Source organism: Pseudorca crassidens, chromosome 6 (assembly GCF_039906515.1).
Source record: "Pseudorca crassidens isolate mPseCra1 chromosome 6, mPseCra1.hap1, whole genome shotgun sequence".
NCBI lineage: Eukaryota > Metazoa > Chordata > Mammalia > Artiodactyla > Delphinidae > Pseudorca > Pseudorca crassidens.
The window spans coordinates 34,535,739-34,559,097 of record NC_090301.1 but is presented as its reverse complement, the minus strand read 5'-3'; the positions used below and the strand labels follow the sequence as shown (position 1 = coordinate 34,559,097).

Below are 23,359 nucleotides of genomic sequence, written 5' to 3'. Positions count from 1 at the left end.
GACCGGAAATAGCGCTCGCGGAGTTCCCGGGGCTGGTGAGTCTTGGGCGGGTTAAGTTTCAGCGTGAGTAGCTGAGGCCATGGCGGCGGACTGTGGTTTACGAACCTGCTACAGCGAAAGGTGGCAGGGGAGGAGATAGGCGCAGAAAACTGGCTTGCCGCGGGAGAGCATAGCGCTCTAGAGGGGCCGGGGACTTAACTTACGGACTTATCGGCTGTGCCACCTGCGCTCTTCATTGTTCTAGAAAAGGCCTGAAGGGGGACTGAAACAAGAGGGCGCAGTTTGCAGGCTGTAAAGTGGGCCTTGCTAATGAATCTTAATAATAAATAGTGCAGACTCTAGGCCAGGCATTGTTCCCAGCTTCACGGTTAAATCTTGCAACCACGCTGTAAGCTGGGCACTATTATTTGCACCCTTCAGAGGTGGAAACCACAGAGGTAGAGTCCTCAGAGACAGCTGTGGCTTTGGGAGTCAGTCTGGTTTTAGAGTCGGTCGGTGCTCTTCCCACCATGCTGTGCCGCCTCCCATTCTCGTTAATTGTGACTTAAAGCTACTCAGCTTCGTAGGAAATGGGGAGTGTTTTGTTACTTACAATGGCTCCTTCAAATGTAACAGTAGGTAACAGAACCGGCGTGGTGGCCCATTAGAGCTTCACTTTAGGGCTTGCCAGATTTAGAAGAGTCTGGAGAGTGGAGTAGTATCAGGACGTGGAATCTGGAGAGTGGAAGTGGTATAAGGACCCTTAGAAGATCTTCCAAGACCCCAGTTTCGAGTGGTTCCACCTCACTCCAAACTGTATATTGAATAAGTGCATTAAATATTTCTTTTTTTATTATTTTATTTTATTTTTGTCTGCATTGGGTCTTCGTTGCTGCACGCAGGCTTTCTCTACTTGCGGCGAGCGTGGGCTACTCTTGGTTGCGGTGCGCAGGCTTCTCCTTGCGGTGGCTTCTCTTGTTGCGGAGCCCAGGCTCTAGGCATTGCGGGCTTCAGTAGTTGTGGCTCACGGGCTCTAGAGCGAGGGCGCAATAGTTGTGGAGCACGGGCTTAGTTGTTCCATGGCCGGTGGGATCTTCCCGGACCAGGTCTGGAACCCGTGTCCCCTGCATTGGCAGGCTGATTCGTAACCACTGTGCCACCAGGGAAGTCCCAATATTAAATATTTCTGCATACAAATACTGAAAAAAATTTGCTTTTGAAATTGAGTTATGAGTATTTCATTAAATTTACAATTGACTATGCTTTCTTGTTAATTATTTTGCATACCATGAAATGCTTTTCTTCAAAAACAAAAGTGTTCATAGATACTACATTTAAGAATGGAGCAGACAGTGTTTTGTATTGGATATAGATGTCTATAAGGCTTACAGACTGTGTGGGCCCTTACATCTTCACCTCTCCCACCTCTTGATTCTGGCCTTTGTGTGGCAGGTAGCTGTTGGCTCAGGGGCAGCAGCTCCTGCCCTTTCCTGCCTTGACCCTACCCATTCACAGAGTGACTCACCTGTGCATCCCATGGTTCTGGCTGCCGATAAAACACTTAACTTTTTTTTTTTTTTTTTGCGGTACGTGGGCCTCTCACTGCTGTGGCCTCTCCCGTCGCTCCGGACGCGCAGGCCCGGCGTCCATGGCTCACGGGCCCAGCGCTCCGCGGCATGTGGGATCCTCCCGGACCGGGGCACGAACCCGCGTCCCCTGCATCGGCAGGCGGACTCTCAACCACTGCGCCACCAGGGAAGCCCTTAACTTTTTTTTTTTTAAACTAATATATTTTTTTGAATTTTGTTTTATTTATTTTTTATACAGCAGTTTCTTATTAGTTATCTACTTTATACATATTAGTGTATACATGTCAATCCCAATCTCCCAGTTCATCCTACCACCACCCATACCCCGCCACTTTCCCCCCTTGGTGTCCGTACAAAACACTTAACTTTTTAAATATGTTATTGTTACTCTTTTGATAAAGCACTTTTTAATGTCAGTATGTACCACCCTAACTCCAAATTCTGCTATGATGGGGGAAGCGGGACTGTGTCAGTCTGTATAGTAAGCATTTAGTGCTGGCCTATGTTGGTCATCCTGAGATACAGAAAAGGTAGTTTCTGTCCTCCAGTAGCTTTAGCGTAGTGGGGGAGACAGACAAACAGGAATATAATATTATGAGAATAACTAGTGCAAAAGCAGGTGGGACAGGGAGAGGGACGACACTGAAAAGGAAGGTTTGTCAAGAAAAGCTTTATTTAGGAAGTCGAAAGGGTCTTGGAAGGAAGGGTAATATTTAGAGAAATGGAGAAGGGTGGTTGAAGCACAGGTGGGGAGAACAAGAACAAGGGTGTGGGTTTCCCTGGGGGCGCAGTGGTTGGGTGTCCGCCTGCCGATGCAGGGGACACGGGTTCGTGCCCCGGTCCGGGAAGATCCCACATGCCGCGGAGCGGCTGGGCCCATGAGCCATGGCCGCTGAGCCTGTGCGTCCGGAGCCTGTGCTCTGCAGCGGGAGAGGCCACGACAGTGAGAGGCCTGCGTACCGCAAAAAAAAAAAAAAAAAAAGAACAAGGGTGTGTGGGAGGGGGCAGGGAGGAGGAAAGGAACATAATTGTGTGTTGTGCACCAGGTTTGTGCAGGGTGACTTAAGCATATTAATCCATTTACTCCTCCAGACGACCTGTGAGGTAAGTTATAGTGTCTCCATTTTGTAGATGAGAAAACAAGCTCAGAGAGGTTAAATGACTTACCTATGATACCATGTGCCAGTAAGTGGCAGAGCCAGTATTTGAAGCCAGGCACGTAGGACTACAGCTCTTTTGCTCATATGCTTTGCTGTCTCAAAGGTCCATTTTCTGTGTTTTGACTTCAGATACTCAGTTTTACCTGACTTCTGCATGTTGTCATCTCGTGTACGCCTGGTCCCCACGACAGTCCGCCTAATCCATTCCCTGATCTGCAGTTCTTCCCGTTCCTTCATGGATCTAAAGACTCTCCTTTCCTCCTTGAATGACTTTGCATCCCTCTCATTTGCTGAGAGTTGGGACAATGTTGGATTACTGGTGGAACCAAGCCCACCACACACTGTAAACACGCTCTTCCTAACCAATGATTTGACAGAAGAAGTGATGGAGGAGGCACTGCAGAAGAAGGCAGATCTCATTCTCTCCTACCATCCACCCATTTTCCGACCTATGAAGCGCATCACCTGGAAAACCTGGAAAGAACGCCTGGTGATCCGGGCACTGGAGAACAGAGTCGGGATCTACTCTCCTCACACGGCCTATGATGCTGCTCCGCAGGGAGTCAACAACTGGCTGGCTAAAGGGCTTGGTGAGAAGCCTCTTGTTCTTTCATATTCAGTATTTTCCCTACCAGTGCTTTGAAATTTTAGAATGTATTTCCAGTAGTGTTTTAACTGCTTTAGGGATGGGGACCATTATTCTACTTTCATATATTTTAAAATAATCTTGCTGAAATCTGGCAATTAAATTGCATTTGAAAAATGAAATTTTTATCCTTAGTGAACAAGGACAGCATAGGAAGTCTTCATTCTTGATCGAGCTTTGTGATTCCTTACTCATGTGGCACAGTGCCTGGCACTCAGGCACTCCAGAAACGCTTGTTAAACTGAACTGAAAGCTTCAAGCCTCTCCAAAATATACTTCATATGTCAATCAAGTAGAGTTTTATTGAATTAGTCCTTATGCCCAGCACAATGAGGGAATTCAGCATATGTGTTTTAGCAAGTCTTTTTAGTTTACTCATTTTGGGCTGAAGCTTCTGTGATGATATGATCTGGATTACTGTGGTCAAGTAAATTATGAACATCTGCGACTTGAATCATAGTTTACATGAGTAAATTTAGTAAGCAGTCACAATTCTATATGTTATGTAAAAATTCATGAGTCAGTCTTGTCCAACTTTTTGTGATATTTACGAGTCTTCTGGAAAATTTGAAAATAAATTTGATTATGTATGTCTGTACTAAATCCCTAAATTACGGGGATTGTTGAATGTATATATAAGGGATATGTATGTGTGTGTATATTATATAAGCATCTGAGAATGAATCTTTTCAAAAATACTCATTTCTTAGAAGTTTTGCCCATAGTGGTTTATCTTTCTAATTTTTAAATAAACCCACAAAAACTCCAATTTCTGACAATTTTTTCTTTCTAGGAGTTTGCACCTCCAGGCCCATCCATGCTTCCAGAGCTCCTGACTACCCCACGGAGGGAACACACAGAGTAGAATTCAATGTTACCCACACCCAAGACCTGGACAAAGTCATTTCTGCAGTGAAAGGAATTGCAGGTGTATCTGTCACTTCTTTTTCTGCTAGGTACAATATCTTTTCCTCTTTTTGTGTATATTAATTTGTAAGAATCTTTCTTACAGATTCTATAACTCTGTTATTTAAGTTTGCAGCAAATCACTTTCCTAGGGTGGGTTTACAAAGCAGCATAATTCTCATTTGCCTGCAGGTCCCTAAGGAGAACCATGGGATCTTTTCAAAGCAAAAAAATAAAAATTTTCTATGTGGGAGAGACTATATCACACATCCTACAGTATTTCTAATCCTCCTGGCAATGTTGAAAGTTAATTTTACCTTAGGGTATGCAGATATACCCTAGTTATATGCTGATAACATAGGTTTACTTTTATCAGTTCCCAGCAAATGATGATTCCCAAACACTTGAAAAGAAAAATACATTAAAGTGCCTCTTGGAAGGTCAATCATTTATTTAATTAGGGCTGAGATACCAAAAGGTTGCTTCAGGGACATCCCTGGTGGCGCAGGAGTTAAGAATCCGCCTGCCAGTGCAGGGGACACGGGTTCGAACCCTGGTCCGGGAAGATCCCACATGCCGTGGAGCAACTAAGCCCGCATGCCACAACTACTGAAGCCCGCACACCTAGAGCCCATGCTCCGCAGCAAGAGAAGCCACTGCAATGAGAAGCCTGCATACCGTAACGAAGAGTAGCCCCCAGTTGCTGCACAGCAACAAAGACCCAATGCAGCCAAAAATAAATAAATTAATTAATTAAAAAAAAAATGTTGCTTCATTAGAGATTTTTTTGGGGGCTGATTTACCCTAATACCTACTAAAGCATCGTAAAAGACAAGTTATACAAAGCTAGGACTTAATAATTGTTAAAAAAAACGATAGGTACAATGACTTTTTTATAAAATGGAAATCTGTTGCGCGAACCCGCGTCCCCCGCATCGGCAGGCGGACTCTCAACCACTGCGCCACCAGGGGAGCCCAAAAATGACTCTTTGATGAGTGGTTTTTAAGTGTAGATACATTACAGTAAAATCGTAGTAAATGTCCTCTAATAATATTGGGGAATTCCAAGAATCTTAAGAAAAATTGTTTATAAGATTTTGCATAGGTTCCAGTCATGGTGTCTTTTACCATACTGAAATACTGTGTAAATACTGAAATTAAAATTATACAAATAAAGCATGAAAAATTTAAGCAATACAAAAGTTCTCCTTGTCCCCTCTACTCAATCCCAGTATCTTCAACTCAAGTTGTCTTTTCCTTTGTTTTCAGAGAAGTGGGTATCTTTCCAAACATGTATAGGGACATAAAGAAGTGTGTAGTTTTGTCTTATTCATTGCTTTCTTAATTAAATGGTATATGCTGTATTTGTCTTTTTAACTTAAGATGTCTTAGAAATCTATCCATGTATGTCTCTCTTTTTAATTGCTACACAGTGTTTATCATGAATGTACTGTAATTTCTTGAAGTATTCCTCTTCCTAACTGATGGACTTTTTAAAACACTGATGCACATTTAGTTTGGTTCCAGTTTCTCCATATTACAGGTAATATCGGGGATTTACCATTAGATTGGGGGCCAGGCATTGTTTTTGCTTTTTCTTTTCAAATCTCTACAGATGGTTCCAGTGTTGAAACTACACTTCCACATTATCTTGTAAGGTGTCTTAGTTCTAGAATTCTATGATTATATTTAGAGTATATGGTTAAATACAAAACTTTCTTGGTGCTAGTTGTTTTGGAGAGGCTCTGGGGCATTGGTTTTTTTTTTTTTTTTTTGGGCTGTGCCCCACGGCTTACAGGATCTTAGTTCCCCAACCAGGGATCCAGGGATTGAAGGGATTGAACCCGGACCCCAGCAGTGAAAGCACCGTGTCCTAACCACAGAACCACCAGAGAATTCCCAAGGGCATTGCTTTTTTTATTTTATTTATTTATTTTTTTTTAAGGGCATTGCTTTTTAAAGGGTGATTCAGGGACCTCTGAATCATTGCTAACGGGTGCTTATGAAAAATGCAGATTTTGGGCTTTATCCTAGATCTGTGTAATTAGAATGGGGTTTGCCTGAGGATCTGTCCAGGAGATTCTTGTATTCAATGATGTTTGAAAATTAACTTTTCTAGGGCTTAAAAAAAATTCAGTTTGCCCCAGCCCCATTCATAGATGTTCTGTTTCACTGGATCTATGGAAGGGTCCAGCAGCTGTTATTTTAAGAAGACAGCAGGAGATTTCTGATGCACAACCAGGGCTAAGAACTGTTCTAGAACAGGGGTTTCAGAGTGAGGTCCCTGGACCAGCAACATCAGCATCACCTGGAACTTGTTAGAAAGATAAATTCTTAGCCCCCACTCGGACCTACTGAATTAGAAACTCTGGGGGTAGGGCCCAGCAGTCTGTTTTAATAAGGCCATGAGATGATTTTGATGCATGTGAAAGTTTGAGAAACACTATTCTAGAAAATAGTTTGGCTTGGAATTAAGTCCTAAATTCCATATAAATCTGATCTCCTATTATAGGAGGTTGTAAACTGTGGATTCTTTTAAATACATTGTTTATATTTATCCTAAACCAGGAAGTGACTTTTTTTCTAGGTCTGATGATGAAGAACAAACACGGCTCAGTCTGAATTGTACTCAGCAAGCTTTAATGCAGGTGGTGGCTTTTCTTTCCCAGAACAGACAATATTATCAGAAGACTGAAATTCTGTCACTGGAGAAGGTAATAAAAAACATGTTACTGTGCATTTTTGTTTGACAATTCATATGTAAATTATTAGATATAAAGTGGTGATTGAGGGCATGTCATGCCCTGGAAAGTATATTTAAAACTGGAGACGTGGGCTTTCCTGGTGGCGCAGTGGTTGAGAGTCCGCCTGCCGATGTAGGGGACACGGGTTCGTGCCCCGGTCCGGGAAGATCCCACATGCCGCGGAGTGGCTGGACCCGTGAGCCGTGGCCGCTGAGCCTGTGCGTCCGGAGCCTGTGCTCTGCAACGGGAGAGGCCACAACAGTGAGAGGCCCGCGTACCGCAAAAAAAAAGAAAACAAAAAAAAAAAACAAAAAAAAAAACGGAGACGTTTCAGGAATAAGAAAATGTTGGAACTTGTCTTAGTCCGTTCGGGCTACTATAACATGTTTGGACTGCTATAACAGAGTGCCACAGACTGGATAGCTTATAAACAACAGAAAGTTACTTCTCACAGTTTTGGAGGCTGGAAAGTCCAAGATCATGGCACTGGTAGATTTGGAGTGGTGTCTGGTGGGAGTTCACTTTGTGGTTCAAAGATGGTGCCTTCCCTCTGTGTTCTCACATGGTGGAGGGGACTAAGGATCTCTCTGGAGCCTCTTTTCTAAAGCACTAATCCCATTCGTGTGGGTTCCAGCCTCATGACTTAAGTACCTCCTAAAGGCTACACCTCCTAATCCGTAGGTTAGGATTTCAACCTATGAATTTGAGGGGGACGGAAACATTTAGACCATAGTGGTACTTCTTCAGGATTAGAGACTCAGTTACAGGTTCAGTCTCTTGTCTTATACCCTATGCCTGGACCGTTTTTATTCATTCTTTTAACTTGACAGCCGTTTGTATGATGATTCCTATGTCTTTACTTCCTGTCTCCGAATGCTTTCTTAAGGTAAAAGATAAAAAATTTTAAAAGAACCTATATTTCCAGCCACTTTCTGAACATTTTCCACTTATGACTCTTACAAGTATTTAAAATCCAATATATACAAGTATTGACCTTATCCCCATACCACGCCTTTAAATACCACTTTTTTCCGTTTTATTGGTGGCATCATCATCTATCTTATTTGCGGTTTGCACAACTCTCCCTTGCCCCTGTAAATCCAAGCCCTGCTGATTCTGTCCCTAAATCTACAAATGTTTCTCCTCTCTGTTTGCTTCGCCACCACAGTAGTTGAAACTCTCATCTTCTCTCACTTGGGATATGAGTAGTCTCCTGAGTGGGCGCCTACAGGAGACAATCCAGGCTTTTTAGCTTAGAGTGTGAAGCCCTTCATGACTGGCAAGGACCCCTGTCTCCACGTCTTCTCCATCCGCATCCCTTGCTCTGTATACCAGCTACACTGTCTGCTTTTCCATCTGCCCTGTGCGGTCTCTCCCACCTTGGCACCTTTGTACGTGATCTCTCTCTTTAGAATGCCTCTCCACATCTCACCCTGTCCCTAACCCACCACACTGCACTTGACATCACTCCTTTTTTAACTCCTTTCTGGTCTGTCTTCGAGACCCAAGTCGTTGTAGAACCTTGTTTGACTCCACTTAGTCCAAGTACCCACCTCCCCTAGTCTCAACTCATTTATTTTGTCATTCCTTTGTGCTCCCAGAAAAAAACAATACCTACTTTGTATTTAAAAACACTTTTATTTTCATTGTTTAAACATCTGCCTTCCCAGGAGACTGAGCTCCTAGAAGTCAGAGAATGTTTTTGTCAGGTTTGCATCCCCAAATTTTAGCCTGGAGCTGGTTTTATAGCAAGCTGATAATATGCGCTTTTTTTTTTTTTTTTTTTTTTTGCGGTACACGGGCCTCTCACTGTCGTGGCCTCTCCTGTTGCAGAGCACAGGCTCCGGACGCGCAGGCTCAGCGGCCATGGCTCACGGGCCCAGCCGCTCCACGGCATGTGGGATCTTCCCGGACCGGGGCACGAACCCCGTGTCCCCTGCATCAGCAGGCGGACTTTCACCCACTGCGCCACCAGGGAAGCCCAGTATGCTTGTTTTATTGATCTCGGCATTTGCTGTCTGTTCTATGGATTTGGTTTCTAGGACTGGTGATGTACAGTTTTTCTAATTTGTTTCTCTTCAGCCTCTGCTTCTACATACTGGGATGGGACGGTTATGCACCCTGGATGAGTCTGTCTCCTTGGCAACCATGATTGAGCAAATCAAAAGGCACCTAAAACTGTCTCATGTTCGCCTTGCTCTTGGAGTAGGGAAGACCTTAGGTAAATATGTCTCCTTTATTTGTCCAGTATACTCACTGATACTGTTGGGCAAAAATTGAAACTCTTGGCTGTGTCAGTATAGATGATAGAAACGTGTTAAGAAACGTGTTAGCAGCTCACAGGAGATGACTGCTTTACTTTATCGATCAGGGTGGTTGAGGTTATACTGTGATATACATCTCATTGGCCTAAACACGATTTATTTCTCAGGCACACTCCACATTCATCTCAAATCGGTGGGGGAAGTTTGCTCATTGTAGACTGGTTACTGTTGCAGAGGGAGGGTCTCAAACCATCAGTTAAACATTCTAGTCTGGAAATACATATTCTGTTCAATTCATTGTCCAGAATTACTCAACCCAGGGAGAGCATGAAGTGCAATCCTACCAATATCCAGGAAGAAAGCTGGAAATTGTGATTGCTCCAGTTACAATGCAAATCTTACATTTTACAATACTGGCAATATTTTATAGTGAGGTAGTGCTAAGTGATGTGATCCAGTGCAGTTTCTGAGTTTTGTAGCCACTGCCTTTTCTCTTGGCTTTCCCCAGTATTTTGGGTAACAAAAGGAACGGACAGAACATTTGTTGGACCCCTGCAGTGAGCCTAGCACTGTACCTAGTGTCCTGAGTATGTGAGTTCCCACTGTGAAGGCAGCGAGTAGAGCGCAGGTGTTATGAGTGTGGAATCTGAACGCCTTGGGTTCACGTTTGTCCTGTCTGCTGCATGCCTTGGACAGGCTGTTTAACCCCCTGTGTCCTGGTAGCCTCGTCTGTAAAAACTGCACAAATAATAAAACCTAACTCATCGAGGTGGTGGTATCATTCATGTGACTGGCACACATTAAGTGCAGTAAATGCTGGCCATCGTTAGCTGTCTGGGAGGTGTTATTATTCCCATTGTACAGGTGAAAAAAATTGAGGTTTGGAGAGAAACTTATCCAAAGTCCACAGCTAGATCAAACAACTCATGAGTGTTTGTTTCCAAAAAGCGTTGGTGGCAGAGATGGGATTGGACTTCTGACCAGCTCCAGTGCCACTCTTTTGAAATACCACTAATGAAGTGTCCATTCTAGAAACCTAAGTGCTAAACACTTATTGACTTTTGGCTTGAAAGATTCTGTATTTCACTCTTCAGAGGATGCTCTTTCAGGATCAATACGATATTAAAAAAAATGTGTGTCAAATCCATTCATAGCATCCTCTAACTAGCCCTTTTAGTTCCTTAGCTTCCTTACCTGGGAACAGAGTTACCTGCTTACCTCTCACTGTTACCTGGAGACCCGGGTGAGGTTGCTTTACTGAGTAGCATTGCAGTGAAGCCCAAAGCCTAGTGCTAATAGTGGTTGATACTCTTCAGGGGTGCCTTATGTGGGCTTCTGCAGCAACGTACATCTGAAGGAATAATAATGCTGCCTTGGGTTAGCTCTGCAATGCCAAGGAATAGTCTGTTTGCCTATGTGAAGATGTTTTTTATTATTTTTTAAAACTTGGTAGGCAAAATTCACGTACTGGTGATGAGACTAGGAGTGAAATCTGCATTACACTTAGGATTCTCTGTACAAATTATAATATTAAAATGAAGGGGAATTATAAAGTAGTGGCCTCTTGTTTCCTTTATCTGGAAGAGTCCGCAGTCAAAGTCGTGGCCGTGTGTGCTGGTTCTGGGAGCAGTGTCCTTCAGGGAACAGAGGCCGACCTCTACCTCACAGGTAGGACAGCCTTTGGATCTTTTTTCTACCCTTTTCTTGTGCATTCCTTCCCTACCTTGGTTTATTTTTTTTCAAGTTAAAAAATAGCATAGGGCTTCCCTGGTGGTGCAGTGGTTGAGAGTCCACCTGCCGATGCAGGGGACATGGGCTCGTGCCCCGGTCCGGGAAGATCCCACATGCTGCAGAGCGGCTGGGCCCGTGAGCCATGGCCGCTGGGCCTGTGCGTCCGGAGCCTGTGCTTCGCAACTGGAGAGGCCACAACAGTGAGAGGCCCGCGTACCGCAAAAAAAAAAAAAAAAAAAAAAAAAAAAAAAAGCATATTTTAGGACATCATCTGACATATAGATGGATCTAATAATAGCAGGCTTTAGGACAGCATCTGACATATAGATGGATCTGTTACTTGAACCTGAAATAAATAGGGACTATGCCAAAATTGGGAACATACCATATTCTTTGTGGAGGGGAAAAAATCGTTAAACAATTAGATTATCTAAAAAACTGATGTTCAGCACTTATTTAACCTAACTTCTTCCTAAACATGATTTTCTCAGATTTCATATGTAAGTTAATGGGACACTTTCTACCTTGTCGTCTTAGGTAGAAAATGGTTCCTCTTACTCAGCCGTAAAGACAATCATCAGTTTCTATCAGTTGTAACTCCAAAATCTTTCTAGAACTTTTCTCTGTATCTCCATCCGGGCATCCTCTACCTGAAGTACTTCATCAAGCTTCTAATCTTAATCTTCTACACACTCCCACAAACCTAACTTTCAAAAGTACAAATATGATGGTGGATAATATTATCCAGGCTAAAAACCCTTCAGTGATCTCCTTCAGCTGTCCTGGTGAAGCCTAAATGTTTCATCCTCTTTCATGCAGCCTTTGCTCATGCTGTTTTCCCTGGCTAAGATGTCTTCTCTTTGCCCCACCGGACGCGCAGGCTCAGCGGCCATGGCTCACGGGCCCAGCTCCTCCGCGGCACGTGGGATCTTCCCAGACCGGGGCACGGACCCGCGTCCCCTGCATCGGCAGGCGGACTCTCAACCACTGTGCCACCAGGGAAGCCCTGCCCCTTTCTTAAACTTCTAGTGGTAAAAGCTCAGAGACACCTCCCCTGAGAAGCTTTTTCTTGACAGTGTCCAGCTCCTGCCCCTGGTGGTCATGACTTCCTCTCCCGATTCCTGTCACTTTGTTCTTAACCTACAGTATGCATTTCTTATTGGACGTTAATTGTTTGGCTCCCAGGCTTTATACTCTGTCCTTGTGGGTAATACCTAACTGGTAACTTGGCCCATCATTCCTCCAAGGAGTTGGAGGCACTTTGTACACTGCTGCTACCAGCGGTATTTCCACCTCTGCGCCTCCTGAGGGTTAGGAGACTGGGGGTTAAAGATTACTTTTCCCACTTCTAGGACTAGACTCAAGGGTCTTAAGCCCCTGGCTGTTCCTTTGGCTACTCTCCATAATGGGGCCCTCCATTACTAAGGCTTCTCCTGCCACCCACACCCATGCCTTATTGTCTAGCACACCCCCTTACAGAGGCTGCTGCACTTGAAACATTGTCACATCCCTAAGTATAGAGGTGCAGCATCTGAGCAAGCATGATGTATTTTTTGAACCAACTAAAAATGTATGTGACCATTACCTGTTTTCTTTTCTATCCTTCAAAAGAGGTAAGATTTTTATAAGCCCTCAAATTTATACCAGATTGAAATAAACTTTCAGTGTATAGGCAATTTGATATCTTACAACATGGTGTTTCTATTTTAAAATTTTAACATTTTACTTTGAAGGAATTTCAGACCTATAGAAAAGTTGCAAGAATAGTACAATGAACTCCTGTATACCCTTCACCTAGATTACTAATGGTTATATTTTGCCACATTTGTACATTTTCTCTCTAACATATCATACAATATATGTGTATATATTTGTGTATGCATACCTATATTTATATATTTACATGTTTCCTCCCAAACCATTTTGTAATAAATTGCAGATACGGTGACATTTTACCCCTAAATACCTCAGCATTGTATCTCCTAAGAACAAGGATGTTCTCTTATATGACCATGTTGTGATGATTTCAGGTTGATATCCAATCCATGATCACACACTACCTCTGGAATAGTTCTACACTTTGTCTTCAGAGCACTGACATTTTTGAAGAGTGTAGGCCATTTGCTTTGTTGTATATCTCTCAGTTTGGAGTGTCTGTTTCTTCATAAATAATGACTTTTTAAATTAGTTTTTTTATTATAAAGCAATATGTACATAAGATAAATTCACACAGTTCCAAAATGTTAAAATGTCCTTCCTATCTTGTTAGTTGGGGAAACAGAAAATATCTTCTTATCTGGCTAACTTAAGATGTCTACGGTCTGTGAGGCATCACTTTGAATATAACTTCAGGGATGGGAAGCCCTAGCCAATAGACCGGTTTCATCACCCTTCCTTTGAGCTTGATGTGTTAGGTCATAAAGGGTAATATCCTAGAAAGACCAGCAGATGGCGAGATTGCTCCTTGCAAATATGAATTGTCTTTGATTTGCTTTTTCTTTCCCATAGCTGCCATCCTGAGCCAGCCTTTTCTTTCCTTTGTCTTCTGGTGTTACTGCAGGGTCTTTATGGATTTTTCCACTTCCATGCCTTCTCCAGCCAGTGCATTTATAATAGTCCAGGCAGCCAGATTGTCTTTCCTAAAGCATGACTTCTAACTGAGCCACCCTAGTGTCTTTTTCTCCTTTTACTTTTTCTCTACTGTTACTTAGATTAAGATGTTTTAAAAGGTACCTGAATAAAAACTATTCCTTATAATGAAATGATGCATATTTGGGTAGGGGGGAGTGTGGGGAATTGAAGATTTGGGCAGGGGGGCTTTTTTTTCTAAGAACCATTTTTTTAATGCGTTTATGTCTTCTATTTCAAAATTATACTTTTTATGAACAAGCCAAATTGTGCATAATATATTTTTGCTTTTAAGTTGGAAGTCATCAGATTCATACATGGTGTTTTTTAAAATTCAAAACATTTGAGTTTTCCCAAAATCTTTTCACAAAAGATGAGATCCTCTTCCACCAGTAACTTCTAGGTGTTTTGCCTAAGTCAAAGGAAAATACCTAGGCGTTTTGCCTAAGTCAAAGGAAAATACCTTGCTTTTAATTTAGAAATAACCTTAAGTTCATTTCATCCTTATGAATTAGACTACGGTTGATGCTGAAAATTTTGGTACTCACAAAGTGTAAAGGAGTCTCTGGGAAGTAAGCCTAGGATTTTCTTTTTTTTAAAGATTTATTTATTCATTTTATATTTTATTATTGCTGCGTTGGGTCTTTGTTGCTGTGCACGGGCTTTCTCTAGTTGCGTCGAGTGGGGGCTACTCTTCGTTGCAGTGTGTGGGCTTCACATCACTGTAAGCCTAGGATTTTCTTGAGGTATTTGTTATTTAATAGTTACATAAGAAAGAAACTTTTTGAAAGCCCCATTTTACTTAGCAATGGTCATTTATTTTATTGTGGAAACATTTTGAATGGGTGTTTCTACAGGTCTAGTTATGGCAGTATTAGATACTGTTGGATGTGTGAATTTGGTTACTTGCCTTGGATCTGCCAAGGAGAAAGAATTTGGAATTCCGTATCTCTTTTTAAATTGGAGGACATGTAAGAAACATGCATATAACTTTCTAGATTTATATGTAAAGTTCTGGTGTACTACATTTGCTTCATACAGAATGCAAAGTTGGTATTTCTGCTGTTATGGTTCAGCATTCCTCAGACTCTGTGTCTAATATTTAAATATTTATTCTTTCTTTTGTTGGCAGGTGAGATGTCCCATCATGATGTTCTAGATGCTGCTTCCCAAGGAATAAATGTGATCCTCTGTGAACATAGCAACACTGAACGAGGCTTTCTTTCTGATCTTCGCGATATGCTGGATGCTTACTTGGAGAATAAGATTAATATTATCGTGTCAGAAATAGACAGGGACCCTCTTCATGTGGTATAATGCATGCAGGAACAACCAGATGACACAATCTGCAAATCGAACGGCTCCCAGCTCAAATGCATCACATGAATCAGTGGGGTATCCTTCTGAAAGAATGTCTTAGAAGGTACATTATCATTTCTGGTTTCTTGATCTGCTTCACCAGATGTTCTGTAGCTCAGAAGGTAAAAACAATAATATAATTACCATTAAAGAACAATTATTATAAAGAACAAATTAAAGAATATATTGTATAATATGTATTCATTATAACCTCTAGGAAAGATGGAGTAAACCTGTTTACTTAACATTCTTGGGAAATATCAGTAGCTCAAGTAATCATCTCCTTAGCTTAATTATAGATGGGATGTGTCATTCTATATCTCTCTGTCCTTAGTTATTTTAAAAATATACTTTTCCAAAAAATATATATATATACATATAAACTTTAAAACTTGGGATTAGAACACCTGTATATAGGTAGTAGCCTCTGGAGGGTGATAAGGTCTATCTGTATGTTTCTGTTCCTAGATCACTAACCTCCCACCTAAATTTCAGAATCAGGATGAGATTTATCAGGATGAGTTTTTTGGGTTTTTTTGGCCATGCTGTGCCACATGCAGGATCTTAGTTCCCCGACCAGGGATCAAACCAGTGCCCCCTGCAGTGGAAGCATGGCGTCTTAACCACTGGACGGCCAGGGAAGTCCCTCAGGATGAGTTTTGCTTTTTGTTTTAAATATACATGATCATTATTCATGTAATTATTGCTTTATTGCTTTTTAGGTAACTCACCTGTAATTTTATTAGTAATGTATTCAATATAAAGATGGTTAACTTTCAAAATAATGTTAGTGAGTACTTATACAGTATTAATTTTGTGCCAGGCACTCTTCTAGGTGCTTTATAAACACTTTCAATCCTTTATAAACAAGCATATAAGTATTGTTACTCCCATTTTACAGATGAGGAAACTGAAACAGAGGTTAAGTAGTTTGCCCAAGGCCACGTAGCTAGGAAGTAATGGAGTTAGTTAGGACACAAACTCAGGCAGTCTGGCTCCAGAGCCTGTGTGCTTAACTACAGTGTATCTTAATCAAATACATTGATGACAGAACTGATATAAGAGGTATGGAAGAAATCCTGAAGGGAAAAAAAAATCCATTTTAACTGTGATTTTCTCTGGGGGGTATGATGAGAGGTTTTTTTTTTTTAATGTATATATATACATTTTGGCTGCGTTGGGTCTTCATTACTGCGCGTGGGCTTTCTCTAGTTGCGGCGAGCGGGGGCTACTCTTCGTAGCGGTGTGTGGTCTTCTCACTTCGGTGGCCTCTTTAGTTGAGGAGCACGGGCTCTAGGCACGCAGGCTTCAGTAGTTGTGGCGCACGAGCTTAGTTGCTCTGTGGCATGTGGGATCTTCCTGGACCAGGGATCAAACCCACGTCCCCTTCATTGGCAGGCGGATTCTTAACCACTGCGCCACCAGGGAAGTCCCCATTTTTTCTTTTTAATGCTTTTATACATATTTCCAATTTCTCCACTGAGCATGTTACTATGGTAATGGCAAAAGCAAATCTTTTAAAATACTATTTGTCTAAGATGAGAAGCATAGAATTTTATATTTCCTTTGTAGGATCCTCTTCCTACCAATCTTTTTTCTCCTGGAGGCTTTGGGATCCTAACTTATAAATTATTCTTGGTGGTTCATCTGTAATACTGATTCACTACAGAAATAATAGGAGTGAGCCTTATGAAATGCCCCCCAGTTAGAGTTGGAGGAGCCACCAAGAAAGGTGGGAGAACAGCTAAGTGTCAGAAGCCAGGAAGTAGAAAGCTTCAATGAGATGGTCAGCTTTGTCAAAGTAGAGAGAATGAGATGATAGCAGCTTTGAGAGACTGTCTTAATGGTATTTGCTTCATTCATTCATTCACTGTTCACTTTCTGTGTGCTGGGCCCATAGAGGTGTGGGGAGGATAGGACAGAAATTTGGATGACGGTTACAATAAACTCTTAAGTAACTATGATAAAGATATGCATAGGGTTTATAGGGGAGGTCTTCTGGGGAAAGGGGGTAGAATTCAGTCAAGAGGGACAGCTTGAACAAGTGCACTAAGTAGAGAAACAGCACAGCACATTGAAAATCCCAAGGAATTAATTCATGTAGACCCAAGTAATTACTGTCATGGTGGAAAGCGCAACGCAGGGAAGGTATGGTCAGAGGTGATGACAAAGAAATAAACTGAGGCCAGTAGCTCTCAAACCCTCCTTTTTTTCTTTATAGCACACTCAAGGTGTGATGTGATTTCATCTGTAACTGACTGATGACGGCAGTGAGGATCTCAGTGAAGTAATTTTATGTTAAATCCAGTTTCTTTACTGGCATGCTAGCATTTCTAAATAATTAAAAATACCCCCAAACACATCCTATGCAGGATTTATTTTTATTTTTTTCTTCCTGTGCAGTTTTTAAAAAAGTACCACTCAAGATTATTTACTTTCAGCTGTCAAATTTTCTGAACTGTTAACTTTAACATGTTGATCGCTTAGTTGTATACATCATTGCTTTCCATACCTTTTAATGTGTACCAGAACATCTGGAGATTTAGTTAAAATGCAGATTGATTCAGATGCCTGAGTAAGGGCCCAAGCATTTCTTAAGTTCCCAGGAGATGCTGATGCTGCCATTTTGAGGACCACACTTTGGGTAGCAAAAGTAAAGATGCTAAAGGTATTTAGGGGACCTAAATACTTAAGACTTGAGGCCCAAGTGATATATGCCAAAATAATGAAAATTTGGTAATGAGCTTTGTTATACTCATGCTTAAAGTTATATTTTCCATAGTGTTAGTTATTTCAAATTTACTTTATTCAACACATTAAGGATACTGTAATTTTTAATGCTGTTAAAACCTCAACTAGATATTTCACATCACATTTTCATATTCTCTCAACTGCCTAGCATAGAGCCTTCTAAGTAAGTTCTCAGCAAACATGAATTAACATGGCTTAACAGCAATTTGAAAAATTAAAGTATGGGAGACTCTCCTAAGGGAGAGACATCAAATAATTACAAAAAGCCTGAGAAAGTCATTTACATGACAGTTTATCCCTTGGCTTTTAGGAGACACAGTCTGTGATGAGGCAGACTCTCATGACTCACTGTTATATCTGAGAGCCACTCAGGACTAAGCTGGAAGAGTCACCTCACCTCCTAGAATGTAGGAAAATACATTGTGAACTTGCTACTGGCTCCAGGTTTGAATTGGTTGGGGGGAAGAATACAGTTGACCCTTAAACAATGTGGGGTTTAGGAGTGCTGACCTGCACAGTAAAAAAATCCAAGTATAACTTATAGTTGGCTCTCCCTGTGTATGCTGTTTCTCTTTATATATCCGTGGGTTCAACCAACCGTGGATTGTGTAGTACTGTAGTGTTTACTATTGGAAAAAACCTGCATTTAAGTGGACCCACACAATTCGAACCTGTGTTGTTCAAGGGTCAACTGTAGATTTCTAAAGTTTTGTTAGTAATTTTTTTTTTAAGTAAAACCTATGCACCATCCCTCGAACTTACTGATCTTTTGTATGAATGACATGTTCACATATTAAAATGGCAAACATGATGCTAAGAAAGTTAAATTTCTGGAGTATCACAAGAACTGGTTTAGAACTCCCTGCCTAAGGAATTCAGTATTATGCCAAGTTTGTAGAGTGTAACTGTCTGTCCTGCATCCCCTGTGCCTTTTTTGGCCTATTTTAGCCATTTTATTAAGAAGCCAGAAAAATTTTTCAAGGTTTCAGGTCTGTTCAGTCTTGCGAGAAGCGAGTAACAGCAGAAGTTTGGAGCCTTAGCAATCAAACTGATAGAGCTGAAGCAACACTGACGTTGAAACAAGGTAACGAAGAACATGTAATTCTGTCAAGATCACCATCAGAACTGTGAGATGCACTCATAAAACTTTTGAAGCACTTCAAGATATCTTTAGTAAAAAAAAACCCAGTACTATAAATGAAAAAAAATGGTTATATCCAAATTGGTTTCTTTATTAATAGTAAAGACTATTCACACATACTGCTTGCAAACAGTATAGACACAAAAATTATAAAAATAAACCAGTAGATATTTAAGGGCAAATGCAAAGTTTGCACATTAGGTCATTAAAGATTTCATATACTTTTTTTTTTTTTTTTTTGCGGTACGCGGGCCTCACAGCTGTGGCCTCTCCCGTTGTGGAGCACAGGCTCTGGACGCGCAGGCTCAGCGGCCATGGCTCACGGGCCCAGCCGCCCCGCGGCACGTGGGATCTTCCCGGACCGGGGCACGAACCCGCGTCCCCTGCATCGGCAGGCGGACTCCCAACCACTGCGCCACCAGGGAAGCCCCTCATATACTTTTTTATACTGTAAGTTATAATAAACTAAATATATTAAGCAAAAAACAAAAACAAGGTGCAAACCAGCAAGCATCATATGCCACCATTTGTGTTTTTAAAATGAGAAATACAGACAAATACCCTTAGATGTGCATAGAATACCTTGGGAAGAATGCTTAAACCGCTGTCAATGGCTGCCTAAGGGACTGGATCGGGATGGTAAGGAAAATCACTTTTCATTGCATATCCTTTGGTACAATTAAACAATTTTAGAATCCTATTCATGTATAAATTTAAAATTTTGATTAGTAATTATGCTTAAGACTAAACCCCTTAATGCATGGATTTAAAATAAAATTACTTCATTATATGACACAAAGAAATGGTTTTAAGAATTCTGATCATTTTGGGAAATATTTTCATAAAAGGGGTTTACAAGATGAGCAATGGGTGAGAAATGCTGATGCAGTATATTACAGTGATATTTTAATGAAGAATTTCATTTCCAAGTATGAAATAGTTCAGGGAGTATGTGAAGACTATGAGCTGACTCCAGTGGCCGAGATTAACCTTCTTGTCTTTCCTAAGAGAAAAAAAGGCTTGAGTATTTAGGAGGTTTGAAATTGTCATTTTAAGGAAAAAAACTGAAATGTCTTACGGTGAATTTTAGGCCTACTTGATAGAGAAATCAAATTCATTTAAGGCCAGCCATTAATATGCTGCTCATCTGCATGTTATTCAAGAAAAGAAAAACATGTTGATATATAAGAATAGTTAAATTTTTATTTTCTGTTGCCTTGAAAAAATAACTAAAATGAAATTCAGGTTTGTGTTTCTCTAGCCTGGCTTCTAACTTGTATCCTGAAGGTGACGGCACAGACATTAAGTGTCCTGAGCAGCACGATCTGTTACTGTTCACGTGCTTTCTGGGATGGGCATACACCCTATATACTCTTTTATGTTTTTCCTACTCTCCCAACTGAATGGCATCATGCTCCTTCTTCCTCTATCAGCATGTAGCCTAAATACAAAAGGAGAAAGTTGAATTACCTACTTTCCCCCAATCTTACACCTTTTGTTAAGCCATTTCAGAAACAGTAAGAGATGATCTGCCTTCTCTATTATACTCTTCAATTCTGACACATGGAATAGCAAATAAAGCCGATTTACGTGATGCTGCAACGTCTTTGTACTTCCACACTCTGGAACAAGCACATTTGCAGATAGCTCCAGGAGTGTTAAAGGCCCTCGAAAAATTAGGAATATCATCTCTGGTATAAAAGAATTCAAAACATCCAGCTCCAAATAGTCCCTGAGCACACTGTTCCTTCCAGCAAGAAGTCTCCAGAGAGGTAATGAATGAAAGGCACATTTTCTCCAACTTGAGGACCACTGCATAGTACTAGGATGGTACAGCAGCCAGGCTAATAATCAAGGTTCTAATTGATGACATTCCCCCTCCCAATTTTAAATCTTGTACATTGGAAAAAGAGTCTAATATTGGATGTAAACACAACATTTTAGACTAGAGGAGTGGCAGCTGGGGTACAACTCTTCCACAGAAGATTCAAGAGTACAGGAGAGCTTCAAAATTCCTCTTCTTCCTTCTCTAAGAAATCAGTCAATGTTCCATTGTCAACAGGAATTAATAAATATTCCACTCCATCAGTTCCCTAAAAGATGTAAGAATACCCTGGATGTTAGTCATTCGTAAGAGATATATTTGAATCCTGTTGTAGGTTAAACAAAAAACTGATTTGATTTCATTAATATTTTATATAAAGGTATAAAAATTAAGGCCAGAGGGCACACGGGCATATATATCTATTAAATACACTGAATTTATAGTTAAGCCGCTTTATAGTGGAAAAGACTAAACGATGAGAAGGTGGGTATTTTATTTTCCACCTTCCTGCTCTTTCTAAAATCTTATACCACTGATTTCTCTGTTCTTTTAGTCCCTGTTCAACTGGATCCTTCCCATTGGCTATAGGTTCGGGTATCTCCCATTTTAAAATAACCCTCACTAGATTCCTCGTTCTTCTCCATCCGTCCTATAACCCTGGTACCTTTCCAGAAGAGTTGTCTATAAATGGTGGTCTCCATTTCCTTGCTTTTCACTCAACCCAGGCCAGCCTACCTACTGCCACCATTATCAGGTCACCAGAAGAGCTTTTGCTTAGCCCACCAAGGAATTCCAGTTTCCTAAATTCATTATGTATCTTCAGTCTTTGTCTTTTTGGCCTCTCGGCAGCTCCTGAGACTGCTGACCGTTATTTTTTTTTTTGGCTGCACCACGCAGCACGTGGGATGTGGGATCTTAGTTCCTTGACCAGGGATCAAACTCGTGCCCACTGTGTTGGAAGCGTGGAGTCTAAACCACTGGACCACCAGGGAAGTCCCTGACCGTTCTTTCTTAAAACACGCTTCTCTTGGCTTCTGTGACAACTTCGTTTTCTTCTTGGCTCTGTGGCTGTTTCACCTCTGCAGGCTTATCTTCTACTTGGCCGTTAAGTGTCACACTGCTAGGCTTAGTTCTTGGCCCTCTAATCTCACTATATGTCCTCCCTCTAGATAGTCTCACCAATGCCTGGTTTCAGTTATAACTTAAATATGTAGGAATCATAACCTTGTATCTCTAGCCCAGATCTTTTCTCTGGTATCTTGTCCCAGGAATCCAAATGCCTAGCTGACATCTCTACTCGGAAATCTCAGAAGAACCTCAAACAGAGTTAAGTCCAAACATATAAGACCATGAACTCATGCTATGTCTCCCCCAAAATGTTGCTCTTCCAGCTTCTCATCCAGTGATCCCACCACCTCTCTGGATGTGCAAGCCAGAAACCAGGAATCACTCTTGACACCTTCCTTTCCCTTGGCTCCTGTATCCAATCTATCATCAATTCTTGTCAATTTTGAATCCAACCACTCTTCTCCCTTTACCTTAGTCCAGATTACCATCAGGCGGCTAACACCTTTCTAGCTGGTCTCTGTGCCTTGACTTCTGGCAATCCCCATCTTACCCTGCCCCATTCCACTCTCCATACCATTGTCAGAACAATTTTTTAAATGACTCCCCATTATTTCAGAATAAAGATTAAAACCCTTTCCTTGGCCTAAAAGTCATGCACAGTCTAGCCCTTTTCAGCCTCATTTGTGTCATGCTGGCTGCCTTTTGTTCTGGGGCCTCTTTACATGCTGTTCCTGCCTAGAATTCTCTTCCCTTCCCTGTCTGACTAGTTATCTCCTAGTCTTCCTAGGTCTCAGCTCAGTGGTCTCTTCTGATACCCATAACTAGGTCAAATCCACCTACTGTAATATGCTCTTTCAGAACCACGTCCCTTCTGATCACAGGACTCACCACAGTTTAAACTTTACGTGTGTGTGATTATTTGGCAAATGTCCATCTCCTCCATTAGACTTTAAGATTTATGAGAAAAGAAATTAGGTTTTTGCTAACTTCTGTATCCTAATGCGTAGTGAAATATCTCACATGAAGTTAGTGCTCAATAAATATAGACTGGATTAATGATAGGGTAGAAGGAAGAGAGGGAGAAGGAAATAGGGTTATTTGACTCATTTCTAATGGCCCGTGACTCTGGACTAGAAGTCGTAAGTCTCCTGCTCTACTCTGAAGCAGAGTACTTTTACCTTCTCTCTGTCTACACAACTCAAATGGCACACTGCCTAAATGGATCCTTGTGACCCATCAGGCAACCTCAGTTTCATAATCAGGCATACTTGTCCTTAAGTAAATGAGATACACTAATCGTGGCACACAATGCTACAGCAGCAAAGTCTCACCTTCTTTGTTCTTATAAGCTTGTGGTCCCTAAATTCAGTTAATTGGGCCCGAAGTGTCAGATCACTATTGACGAGGAATGCCTCCCGACACTGCTGGTAAAAGTCTTGAAAAGAAAGTCCTGGAGAGTTCAAAAGATAATGTGAACGTAAGTCAGTATTTAAGACATGACCCCATATATGGATACCCATGCCGAAGAACACAGAAAAAAAGTGCTATTACCAAAGTATGTCAAAGCA

At 41.4% G+C, this 23,359-nt stretch overlaps 2 protein-coding genes across 5 annotated transcripts in view; one reads left to right on the top strand and one right to left on the bottom strand.

Annotated features, from left to right (window-relative positions):
• Position 1: 1 nt before the first annotated feature.
• NIF3L1 (NGG1 interacting factor 3 like 1) lies at positions 2 to 16,194 on the top strand. Of its 2 annotated transcripts, none has more exons than XM_067741048.1 (7): positions 2 to 63; positions 2,858 to 3,318; positions 4,168 to 4,330; positions 6,868 to 6,994; positions 9,107 to 9,245; positions 10,873 to 10,956; positions 14,780 to 16,194. In XM_067741048.1, the coding sequence occupies exons 2-7, from the start codon at positions 2,883 to 2,885 to the stop codon at positions 14,962 to 14,964; spliced, it is 1,134 nt and encodes a 377-aa protein (XP_067597149.1). In that variant the 5' UTR covers positions 2 to 63; positions 2,858 to 2,882; the 3' UTR covers positions 14,965 to 16,194. The 2 variants fall into 2 exon arrangements, with proteins under 2 accessions (XP_067597149.1, XP_067597150.1); XM_067741049.1 differs by having other exon boundaries at positions 9 to 35.
• A 2,774-nt stretch (positions 16,195 to 18,968) lies between these two features.
• Positions 18,969 to 23,359, bottom strand: part of ORC2 (origin recognition complex subunit 2) — a 50,650-nt gene continuing 46,259 nt past the window's right edge. For all 3 annotated transcript variants that reach the window (XM_067741043.1, XM_067741044.1, XM_067741045.1), the window contains exons 17-18: positions 23,123 to 23,241; positions 18,969 to 20,991 (exon numbers count right to left, since the gene is read on the bottom strand). In XM_067741043.1, coding sequence (XP_067597144.1) covers positions 20,905 to 20,991; positions 23,123 to 23,241 — 206 coding nt within the window. In that variant the 3' untranslated portion in view covers positions 18,969 to 20,904. The remainder of the gene's footprint in view (positions 20,992 to 23,122; positions 23,242 to 23,359) is intronic.

Excerpts from the sequence above, each read along its gene's own strand:
- NIF3L1 (XM_067741048.1), top strand. The coding sequence starts at position 2,883 with ATGTTGTCATCTCGTGTACGCCTGGTCCCCACGACAGTCCGCCTAATC. Across the intron at positions 3,319-4,167 it reads CTGGCTGGCTAAAGGGCTTG|GAGTTTGCACCTCCAGGCCC; the intron begins GTGAGAAGCCTC and ends TTTTCTTTCTAG. Across the intron at positions 10,957-14,779 it reads GGCCGACCTCTACCTCACAG|GTGAGATGTCCCATCATGAT; the intron begins GTAGGACAGCCT and ends TTTTGTTGGCAG.